This window comes from Sinocyclocheilus anshuiensis, unplaced genomic scaffold (assembly GCF_001515605.1).
Source record: "Sinocyclocheilus anshuiensis isolate Anshui unplaced genomic scaffold, SAMN03320099.WGS_v1.1 scaffold2321, whole genome shotgun sequence".
Classification (NCBI taxonomy): Eukaryota; Metazoa; Chordata; class Actinopteri; order Cypriniformes; family Cyprinidae; genus Sinocyclocheilus; species Sinocyclocheilus anshuiensis.
The window spans coordinates 20,825-33,059 of record NW_015551128.1 but is presented as its reverse complement, the minus strand read 5'-3'; the positions used below and the strand labels follow the sequence as shown (position 1 = coordinate 33,059).

Below are 12,235 nucleotides of genomic sequence, written 5' to 3'. Positions count from 1 at the left end.
TGTAATTTAGTTTCTTTTTTTCTTGTCTTCACCACCTGGCTATACTGTTGTAAAATGTTGAGAGATTCAAACAAAAAGTAATCAATAAATAGAACTAAATAAAAAATAAAAAAGACTGCAAGTGACGTCGCTAGCGGAAGTGCAAGTGTCTGAGAGTGCAAGCCTGAGAATGCACGTCTGAGAGTGCAAGCGCCAAGCTGCAGCCAGACTCTTCTCACGCCGGCTGTCGAGGACGCACTCAGGACAGTTCAGACAGTTCATACATTGCAGTGCATTGCAGTTCATCAGAGGTAAAAAAAACGATATAAATACTGTTCAGTTTCTTGCACATAACGATCGTTTCATGTCTTTACACATCAATGTATCGTCACGAGCCGCAGGGTTTAATTTGGTTTTGTTTGTATATGTTTTTTTTTACTCTAAAAGCCGTGATTCCCATTCACTTCCATTATATGACTGACAGACTGCCACGGTTTGAGTTAAAAATCTTCGTTTGTGTTCTACTGAAGAAACAAAGTCACCTACATCTTGGATGCCCTGGGGGTAAGCAGATTAACATCAAATTTTCATTTTTGGGTGAACTATCCCTTTAAGAATTAAGGTGAAGATTTAGGTGTGAAACCATCAGGAACCATTTAGTCTCCAGTGCCACCATTTTCCAGAACTGCAATGTACCTGGAGTCTCCAGAAGTGCAATGTTTTTGGTTCTCAGGGACTTTGCTTGGGTAAAAAATCCTATAAAATGACCCTCATTTAATAAGGATAACATGCTGAAGTGTTGTGAAATACATGAAGACTGATTTTGAAGTACCAGCATCACATCCACTTGTACTACTCTTTCAAGAATTTGTCTTTAAGAATCTGGCAGTAAGTTTTGGGAGTTAATTTTTAGTCCATCTTCTTTCCTGAAAAGTCCGTCTTGCAGAGATGGACTAAAAATGAACTCTTTTCACACCAAATTCTTCACCTTAATTCTTTTGCAGTTAACATGTCTTTTTTTTTCTCCACCTGTTTTTTCTGACCCAATGTGCATTTCGCTGTCCAATGGTCATGCCTAACTATGATGTATTGCATCCTTCTCATGGGCATTTAATAATTATTTACTTTCAGTCTGAGTTAAGTCTCTTTTTTGGCTCATTTTATATGTAAAAGAAAACCTGCCTAATAATTCTGCACACCAGAATATAAGGAGTTTTTCATTTCCAGCCTTCATGGACAATTATATATCACTTATAAATGATTAAATACAAAACGAATAGTAGTTATTAAGATTGATGTGGGTTGGAATTGGTAAAATGTGCTTGGGAAAAAAATATCAGAATATCAACTTGCCTAATAATTATGCACACACTGTAGTGTCTCTGTTCTGTTGAATTCAATTTGGTGTCAAAGTTGTTACTCTGTTGTAATCTTTTCTGGTTGCATGTTTAGGAAATTGCTTTGGAGAGGAAGGCTGTGAGGCTCTCAGGGAAGTGATGGAGAGCGTGAACATGGAAGATCTGCTGGGCTCGCTCAGGTATTTATCTGGGTTGCATTGGTTGTTTCTTGTATAAATAAATTGAAGGCAAATTAATATTTTCCTGTGTTTGAAATACTTTTACAATTAGACTAATGAAAGATGTGCTTAATGCAGTGATGATGAAGGAGAGCCTGAAGATGATGAGGAGGAGGAGGAGGAGGAGGAAGATGAAGAAGAGAAGGAAGATGAAGAGATACAGAGGAAAATGGTGTCAATGGAACAAAAGATGTCATTGAAGAAAAGGTGATCCTAGCAAACATCTGCATGCCTGAATGGACTGCTAAACCTGATGTGTTTCTATTTTACATCAGATGAACTATTTGCAGTTTACCTGCATTGTCCTCTCGCCACAGGAGGAGCCTCACTGTGGTTCTGAGCTCACGTCCTTCCTCATCTCCCCATCAGCTGAGAAACTGATCTCCCTTGGAGCCAAAAGGATCCAGCTCATTGAGCAGCAGGTACAGTGTTGATTCATAAGGTTCAGCTGTACATCAGGATGGTTTAACTTGTTCGCCAACCCCATGAAATCATTTCCTCTTTTTTTTTTAGGTTGACGTCTTAGATGCTAGTAAGGTGTCAGAAGTTTTTCTCAAGATTTCATCAGTATACAAAGACGAACCAGAAGTAAAGCAAGCTATATTTGAGAGCACTGGTATGATTCAATACCATACAATTAAACATTTAAAGGGGCAGTTCACCCCAAAATGAAAATTCTGTCTCCACTTACTCACCCTCATGTTGTTCCAAACCTGTGTGACTAATCAGCTGTTCATCTTCTCGGCCAGATGCCCTGTTGAGGAAAGCCTTTTCCAACTCCTACTCTCAATCTTATAGTTTTATCTCCTCACTGATAGTGAACCTGGGACTTTTAAAGGTACTATACTCGATGTGATGCTCAGTTCAGTTTGTCTTTCATTTCCCCCCGTTTTGTCAGTGTTGTTTATTACTGCTGCTTGCTTTTCCAGAGTGAAGATAAGAAGATAAAGAAGGTAGCTGTACTGCCCGGACACTTACTTGCTTTGGAGCGCGCAGCTGCACAAGAGTTTTTCCCAGAAGATCAGGCTGGAGTTCTGCAAGAATTTGTGTCACGGTTAGTTTGTGTTCAAAATATAATGTATATCTAGTTTTACTGCATTTTCCTGACCACCTATGCACTCAAAATAAAAGGTAGAAAGCTACAGTATCACTGCCCCTTAACGGTCAACCCACATTTTTTAAAATAGGCATGCAGGTGCACTATCCAAACTTAAATTGGTGTTAAATTTATGAACACTTTGGAATACAGACATAAGTTTGGTCTCTTTTTAAAGAAGAAAATCAGCAGATTATCGCAAAAGTGGAATTAAAAGTTAAAGTAACAAAAATTTATGGTAGTTTAAATTTACTGTAAAGAAAATGCACTATATTAATTTTATTTTATTTTATATATAATAAATATTTGATATAACCGGTTTTACTCTAAAATTGGTATAAAATTAAAGCCTTGTCTCTAAATAAGTTATGTTCCAAATTTGAAGTTGATGTGAAAAAAATTGAGGTTCCTGAGTTTATTTCGGGCGTTATACCACAAACAGCCACCGAGTGCCATCCAAACTCTAAAAACATTTTTACTGCATTTTTCTGTCACAAATGTCTAGATTTCTCTGTCAATATTACTTCTATCTCAAAATAACCACCAAATATGGAATCCTGAGACTCAGACCTTTCCAATGATATGTTTTTTGTCAAGATTATAAAAAGTTTTGATTGTAAAAGAGCTTAATGCATTTTGTAATATGACACTTGACAACGCCCACTAAGGGGGAGGAGACCGCCAAAAGATTTTAAAGTACCATTTCCATGGTAACGCAATGTCCGATTTCAAAATGGGTTTCACAGGATGAATCTTGGGCTTCTAAGCTTTCAAATAGTATATGATTTATGATGATTACTAAAAGATTTGATAGAGAAAAAGGACAACAAAAAAAAGAGTGCCAAGCGTCCCACAGGTGGGACGGTGACAGTTAAGGGGTACAATAGCTAAAAGATACATCTTTGTACCTCTTTTACCCCTAAATGGTAAATGTTAGTACTTAAAATGGTACATATCAGTACAGTACCTTTGGAAAAGGTTACCACCCTAGTGACAGTTTTGTACCTTTTTTCTGTGTGCTATAATGATCTTAAGACATTACATATATGTATTTGTTTGTTTTCCAGAAATGGCAAAGTCTTAGAATCCTGCTGCAATGCCAGAGATGCTCTCAAGACCACGTTGGTGAAAAGGACCACTGCTTAATTCTTAAACCCCATTATAGAGCCACTGAAATTACTTAATACGGGTCAAATAATAAAAAAAAACCTTGACAGGATACATGAAACTTTGTAAACTATTGATCTAGTTTATCTAAGTTCAGTCAATTCTGGATCCATTTTGGCATGCAGATCTCAGACTGCAAAGGTTGGCAAAGTACAGTGATGACTAGTGCCTCATGACAATGAACTGAATTTCCTTACAGATCAACTGTAGACAGTTAGCTTTGAATAAGAGTGTTGTTCTTTCATCTCTTTTTAGAAATATTGCTTCTATTTTTATACATGGACAGGGAAAATGGGGGAAAAAAGGCACTGGATGATAATTAGGACTTAATTATCGCTTAAACCTTAAATGATTGTAATGTTATAACTGATATTTCTGAACAATTGTCAATACTTAAACTGTCACATTGACATTGGCATGTTCACGCTCTCATGCCTTTTATTAGATGTGCCATATTGTGAGATACTGGTGGTGCAATTAAAACCAAAATCAAGTAGTATAAACATCTTAAAGTCTTTGGATTGAAATGAAGAAGGCAGTGAAAGTGAAGTGGAAAAAAATGTTTGGACATTAGTATATTTAATACTAGAACTGGTATGCACTGAATATTGTCATATTTGCAACATTCCATTTTGTTGATATTAAACAGTTTTCTTTTCATGGGAGAAAAATCGTGTTTGTGTTTCATTGTAATATTCACCATTTTCAAATTTAAAGACGTTGCATGCAGTTATAAAGTCCTGTAGTTCAGCCCTCACTCCAATGCGCTTTCACCAAACGCCTGAGTGACATAAATGCCCCAAGTTCACTGAGCCTTGAGCGGTCCAGCAAGCCTGTCGGGCGATTTTCTCAGTGTCTTGACTCTGAAAAGAATATAGGTGTTGAACCACTTGGAGGGAGCCTTCTCTCCTCCGGTGGTTTATTTCTGAGAGACAGAACAGTGCGCGTCTTTGTGTGCTGCAGAGCCGTGGTCTGAAGTCTCATGGGACTCAACCAACATATTTCGCAGTTGGAAAATCATTTTTTCGGCTGCTTCGGTTTCGCTGCTCCGTAAGAAGTAGAGTTTTAAAACTCTTTTTATGTAATGATTTTCTCCGCATTTGTTCGAAATTTTATTTTGTAAGTATTTTGTTTATGACGGAGCGTGTTTTTGTTTATGAAGACCATGAGAGAGTCCCTACAGATAAGGTAAGGAACATTTGAAGATTTTTATTGCGTTTTTAGAGTAAGTTATTGACTGTTTTATTCCTTTAAAAATGTAAAATATTGTAATTTTAATTAGTTGTGGCTTCAAATGCTGAGTCTAACGACTGAAGCATGTTTCACAAATTATAAAATAAGCTCTTCATACTCAACAGCAGGGCATACAGACACACTGAGAATCTGCCGTCAAACTGTATTAAAAGGTTTTCACCTAAATGTAAAAACCAAAACAAAGCCATTATTGAAGAAGCAGACTTTACATAAACGCCAGAACATTGTTCTGGACAACGAATCTGATCAATAATTGATTTAATCGAATTCATAACATTTTAAACAACTTACCCTTTCCAAAATACCCTTTTCCACAGCTCACCTATTTGGTTAGATCTATCTTTATTATAAAGCTGACACTTGTACTGTATCCCAGTGTTATTGTCATAACTTGTTTACACCTGTTTTTTTTTTTTTTTTTAATTTGGATGAATAAATGTAGAAATATAGCTATTATAAGAGGATTTAATTGTCAGATTTCACATTGGAGTGTGCTCCTGAAGTGCCTGTTTTGACATTCAGTTTTGAGACAGTGAAGCAGTTGCATTCAACCATAAATTATGTGAATGCCTTCAATCCAGCCAGTTCAAACATACCAGCAGAGCTCAACACTCTAAATCCTCAAATCATGCAGCGATGGCAAACTAAACTGGCATAGTTTTAATTAAGCTTGCTGATTTTTTTCCCCCTTACAAAGTAACCTGAATAAGGTAAATTAAGTTGTTACTTGGTGTTGTACATTTTGTTTTACACAGAAAGACCAAAATGTTTAGCCTTCCCAAGTTGTCGGTTATATTGTTACTTGCCCTGAAGTTCCAGACTGTGCAGTCGGGCAAATGCCCAAAGTTCTGCATCTGTGACAACATCCAGCTCACGGTTGCTTGTGTCAACAAGAATCTCACTGAGGTGCCGCCTACCATTGATGAGGTAATCTGTGCACCACCCTGATCACTATGGCCTTATTTTTACTGAATTTCGATAAAATTATGTAATATTTGCATTGCTTTTATGCTGCCCTCTGTATATCTTCAAGATAACAGTGAAACTCGACCTGAGAGGAAATGACATGCAGGAGCTTCCTACAGGGGTGTTCACACACACCCCTTACCTCACCCACCTGTCGCTGCAGAACAGCAACATCCGAAGGGTGCGGGAAGGGGCTTTCCGCAGACTTGGCCGGCTGGTCTTACTCAACCTGGCCAACAACAAGATTGAGATCCTGTACCAGGTAACGCAAGCAAGACACAATGGATTGGTCTTTATAATTGTAATTCTGGACAATCTTTGCATGCATCTCATAATTTTCTCTCCTAACACACTAGGAGTCATTTGATGGGCTTTCATCGCTGAAGCAGCTAATTATTGACCGAAACAGAGTGGAGGAGATCCAGCCTGGAGCTTTTTCACAGCTTGGCCTTCTCAACCTCCTCTCACTCACACACAACCAATTGGTGTACATACCTAACATGGCATTTCAGGGTTTGCAGAACATCAAATGGCTACGTCTCAGTCACAATTCTCTCAATTATCTGGCAACAGAAGCATTTGCTGGCCTCTTCACTCTAACACGTTTGAGCCTGGATAACAATGAGCTGCAATTTTTCCCCACTGAGACGATGACAAGGTGAGCTTAAAGAAATATTCTAGGTTTAAGTTATTGACTTAGATGCCATGAACTAACAATTAACTACTTATAAAAATATCAGTCTTTATAAATTAACATTAACCTTGATCAGTGAGTCCAGGGGGGCCTCAAAATGACTTAAATGGTTTAAAGTAAGAGCAAACAAGCATTAAAATAAGCCCAACAACACCAAATTAAATATCTTCTTATTTTAACTGACCTTTCAAACCATTTTCTTTTTTCTTTGAAGAACCAGTTCAATTCTTACGGTCTTGAAAAATCTAGATATATGAGGAAGCCTCATTTTAAAATAGATTTCTAGGCCTGGAAAAGGCAGGTAAATTATAAAACAGTAAAAATACAGTGGTGGCCAAAATTAGAACACCTGACAGATCTGGAAAATATTGATAGTTTTTTGCCTCCAAAATATGATTTCATTTCATAATGTTCATGAAACATGCAGATGGTTGCTCTGAGCACAACAAATATCAGATGAAGTGAGTCGTACTGTCCACTTTTAACTTTAATATTTGGTATGTCCACCTGCAGCAATTACAGCTGCGCACCTCTCTGGCATAGTGTCAATATATTTTCTGAGAGCTTCAACACTAATGTTATCCCATGCCTTCTGCAACTCAAGCCAAAGGCTTTTCTTTTGAATGTATAATAGATCTGTCCAGTTTATTTTCCAACTCACCCCAAATTTGCTCGATGGGGTTGAGGTGTGGACTTTGAGGGGGCCAGTCCATCATTTTCAATGTTCCAGCAGATTCCTTCTGTTGCAGGTAGTTCTGGCAATAGTTAGAAGAATGTTTAGGGTCATTGTCATGGTCATGGTGAAAATAAATCCAGGCCCAATAAAACGACTCCCAGATGGTACTCCGTGCCTCACCAAAATGTTGTGGTATACTTTCTTATCCATGATGCCATCAATTTTCTCTAAGTCACCTGTTCCTGAGGCTGAAATGACACCCCACACCATAATACTACACCCTCTGTGTTTAACTGTTGGCAAGTGACACTCATTTTTATATCTCTTCCCCTCTCTCCATCAAACATTCACTCTTCGCTTGTTGTCAAACTGTTGGACTCTTGGATTCATCAGTCCACAACACTTTATACCAATGTTCTTTTGTCCATTTCTTGTGTTCTTTTGCAAATTTCAAGCATTTCACTCTATTTTTCTCTTTCAGTAATGGCTTCTTTGCTGCTGTTCTGCCAACAAGTCCTTCTTCTCCCAGTTTCCGATGTTGATCTTGTCACACAGTTCTCGTGAGGTCTTTTTTCAGTCCTTGTGAGGTCTTTCTTCAGTCCTTAAGACTAAGAATTTTGAGAGGCTTCACTTGTCTGTCTGAAAGTTTCTTTTTTCTACCTTTCTCCTTTCGGATCTGGTGTGAATTGGTGGCATCATGGTGGTCTAAATTGTACTTTACAGTGTTTGGACTGCATCTCACGTCCTTGGCTATGCAGCGGTATCAGGACAGGTAACAGGAGTCAATGTGTGTGACAGAACTGTAAGAAACCGGCTGAATGAAATTACTTCAAATGAGATTTAAATATAGAAAAGCCAAACGAAACTAGCATTAACACCTAAACAGAAGAAAACAAGGTTACAGTGGGCTAAAGAGAAGCAGTCATGGAGTGTGGATGATTGGATGAAAGTGATATTCAGTAATGAATCACGAATCTGCATTGGACAAGGAGATGATGCTGGAACTTTTGTCTGGTGCCGTTCTAATGAAACGTATAAAGATGACTACCTGAAGAAAACAACCAAATTTCCCAACTCATTTATGATATGGGGTTGCATGTCAGGTAAAGGACCAGGGGAAATGGCAATCCTTATTTCAACAGTCAATGCAGAAGTGTACATTGAAATTTTGGACACTATTCTCATTCCATCAATAGAAAAGAAGTTTGGTGATGATGTCATTTTTCAGGATGATAATGCATCTTGCCACAGAGCAAAGAGTGTTAAAGCTTTTCTTCAGGAAAGGCATATAACCTCAATGACATTGCCAGCAAACAGTCCGGATCTCAATCCGATTGAAAATTTATGGTGGAAATTTAAAAAACTGGTCCATGAAAAGGCTCCATCTTGCAAAGCTGATCTGTCAACCGCTATTCGACAAAGTTGGAACCAGCTTGAAGAAGTCGTGGGGGAAGTCGTGGCCTAATGGTTAGAGAGTCAGAAAAAATGGCTGCCCACTGCTCCGGGTGTGTGTTCACTGCTGTGTGTGTGTTCACTGCTGTGTGTGTGCACTTAGGATGGGATAAATGCAGAGCACTAATTCCAAGTATGGGTCACCATACTTGGCCACATGTCACGTCACTTTCACTTTTCAAGAAGAATATTGTTTTTCATTAGTGAAGTCCATGCCCCAAAGAATTCAGGCCATCATAAAAGCAAGAGGAGCAACAAAGTACTAACGGTGTATTTTGGTAGATGATTCCATAATTTTTTCCTCAGCATTGAATGATTCCATATTTTTTTTCCTCTACTTGATATAGAAAACAAATTTTCATTAATTAAAAGTTTAATATCGTTTTTTTTTTTGAGGTATGTTTCACATAACCAGAATGTTGAATTATTAAACAAAAATTGTTTTGTGTGATACCTGTGATTCGTTTATTTGTTATGAAGTTGAAAATTTGGGTAAACAACATCTAAGTGTGGTGATTCCATAATTTTTGCCAGGGGTTGTACCATAGACTGTAAAAAAAGATAAAATATAATTATTATAATAGTTGAAAAATGTGTTAACACTTAGATGTCTATGTGCCAACCTGCTACGATTTACTTATTTTCCACAGTAAATAAATAAATGTTCATCAAATATTTTAAATGCTACACTCTAAAAAAATGCTGGGTTGTTTTAACCCAACTTTGGGTCAAATATGGACTAACCCAACTTTAGGGTTAAAAATGTAATTGAAAAATTTAACCCAACAGTTGGGTTAGTCCATATTTGACCCAAAGTTGGGTTAAAACAACCCAGCATTTTTTAGAGTGTACAATATAATAACAGAATAATCCGTTTTAGAAAATATTTGAAAACTTACTTTAAAAGCATATCATTATTTCTTACTCTTCTTTTCACTCATCTTTTTCTCTCCAGACTTCCAGAAGTAACTCGCTTAGAGCTAAGCTACAACCCCATGACCTACCTTGGAGAGGAGTCTGTATCTATGCCCAAACTCACTCACCTCTTTCTGGATCATAACTCCCTGCAGGATTTTTCAAACGCAGCTATCCTGCTTTCTCCTCGTCTCGCTCATCTGGACCTAAGCCATAACCAGCTGCGCGTCCTGCAGCCAATGGCCCCCGGCTCTCCCAAACTGACTCGCCTCAATCTGGCAGGCAACCCCATCTACTGCAGCTGCTACATGCGGCCTCTGCGTGAGTGGGCGATGCGGGAGCGTGTTCGCTTGGGTGGTACGTGTGGAGGTCCTGCACATCTGTCCGGTGAGAATCTGGAGGCGGTACAGCCTGCTGATTTGCGCTGTCAGAGCCAGGAGGCCATGCTGAAGGCCGAGCTGGAGGAGCTGAGCAGACTGCCCACACTCCCCACAACCCCACCTCCAGATAAAGTCAAATGCCCAGCCAACTGTCAGTGTGAGGTGAGTGAAGACTTACTGGGGTAGATGCAAAAATAGAGTGACACTCCATTTCCCCCACTTAATTTATTTTATATTGACTTGACTGCAAAACATTATAAAAGAGGAGCAGTTTTATTTTATAAATTATTATTTTATAGTTTATTATTATTGTTATTATTAATATGATATCAAATAATTTTCATTTGCATTCTCATAAGGCATGTCATGTGGTGCAGCTCCCCTAAAACCTTATAATTTGAGATATTTGAAAAAAATAAAAATAAACAAACAAACGTTCTACCATGGAAAATGTGTTTATAACCTTTTTTAATTAAATAATGATTAATAATGATTCAAAGTTATTACTTTCTACTTTTTCACCACAGGACATTTTTGAAAACAGTATAAAAAAATTCATAAACATTAACACTGTGTGCACATTTCTATTATACTGGCATATTTTTAAAAAAAATCTGTATTTTATTTATTTTTTTTAACAAAAAAGTTTTCTTTATCTTGAACTCTATTCAGGGTTATAATCAGTAACTAAAACTAAAACCATTTTCATTTCTTAAAATAAAATAAAATATGATTTTATTTCAGCCATTGGCCATTTCTCATTTTAAAAGTTGAAATACTAAAATAACTAAATCGAAAAAGAAAACAAAAAATTAATTAGAAAATATTAAAATAAATTTTAATGCAAAAAATTAACAAAAAATATAACCGTATAAAGTCATACTAAAAAAAAAAAACACTATTGTCATTGACCCACATACATTTTATAGGTTGAGAACCACCACTCATCTTGTGAAAACAAAGGCCTCACCAAGATCCCCCGTGGATTTTCACTGGACACACGCTTGTTGGACTTACGGGGCAACCATTTCCACTACGTTCCTACAAACAGTTTCCCAGGCACTGCGGAAGTGGTTTCCCTTCACTTGCAGCGCTGCAAGATCCACGAGGTAGAAGATGAGGCTTTCAGTGGAATGAAGAGTCTGGTCTACCTCTACCTCTCAGAAAATGACCTCACTTCTTTGAGTCCTGAGTCATTCAAGGGGTTGCCCCATCTCACTTACCTCCATCTGGAGAAGAATCGTTTCACTCAGTTCCCCAAAGGAGCATTCAGGCTGTTGCCTGGTCTGCTGGCTCTGCACATGGAGAATAATGCTATCGCTAAACTAGAAGCAGGGATCCTGACAGGTGCTGAGAAACTGAGGGGCCTCTATCTCACTTCCAACGCCATCACAGCGGTTGCTTCCAGGGCCTTTGATCCTGCACCTGACTTGGATACTCTTCATCTAGGCACAAACAAACTCAAAGAAGTTCCAAGTGAGGCCCTTTCTAAAGCCAGCAGCCTAGCAGAGCTTAATCTCTCCCGTAACCCTATTCGCTGGATCGGACCAGAGGTTTTTCAGCCAGTTGCTGCCACACTTAAACATCTTTACCTTAATCATATGGGTTTAGAAAAGGTAAGGATAAAACTAGGGATGCACTGATACCGATACTGGTATAGGTATCGGCCCGATACTGAGCTCCTGTACTCGTTAAAATGCCCCGATACCAAACGCCGATACCACACAGCATGTGATAAGCGCCATATTCAGACAAAGAAACACCGACAACAGAACAACAGACAGCAGAATGGAGTTAAGGATGTCTACTACGAAGTATATGTATGCAATGAATATAACGTTAAACATTCAGTATTAACACCTGTATAGCTAATGTGCGCGAGCTGATGTGCGCAAGCTGATAAACAAAGCATGCTGAGTGGATTGAGCGCGCGGCGGCGCAGATGCGCGAGCTTGTCGAGTGAATATACCTTTCTCACAGACATCACTGGAAAGTTTGTAGTTCGGTCGGATATGCCAAAAACAAGTACGTAAAACAATGCACAAGTTACTTAACAGTAGGGAGAGAGAGAGAGAGAGAG

At 38.2% G+C, this 12,235-nt stretch overlaps 1 protein-coding gene and 1 pseudogene across 1 annotated transcript in view; both read left to right on the top strand.

Moving 5' to 3' along the window:
• LOC107663185 (ran GTPase-activating protein 1-like) overlaps positions 1-3,870 on the top strand; it is an 8,490-nt pseudogene extending 4,620 nt beyond the window's left edge.
• A 908-nt stretch (positions 3,871-4,778) lies between these two features.
• The window catches only part of chadlb (chondroadherin-like b), a 10,734-nt gene continuing 3,277 nt past the window's right edge, over positions 4,779-12,235 (top strand). Inside the window, exons 1-6 of the mRNA XM_016453350.1 lie at positions 4,779-5,006; positions 5,828-5,999; positions 6,106-6,300; positions 6,395-6,696; positions 9,816-10,317; positions 11,085-11,771. Coding sequence (XP_016308836.1) covers positions 4,975-5,006; positions 5,828-5,999; positions 6,106-6,300; positions 6,395-6,696; positions 9,816-10,317; positions 11,085-11,771 — 1,890 coding nt within the window. The 5' untranslated portion in view covers positions 4,779-4,974. The remainder of the gene's footprint in view (positions 5,007-5,827; positions 6,000-6,105; positions 6,301-6,394; positions 6,697-9,815; positions 10,318-11,084; positions 11,772-12,235) is intronic.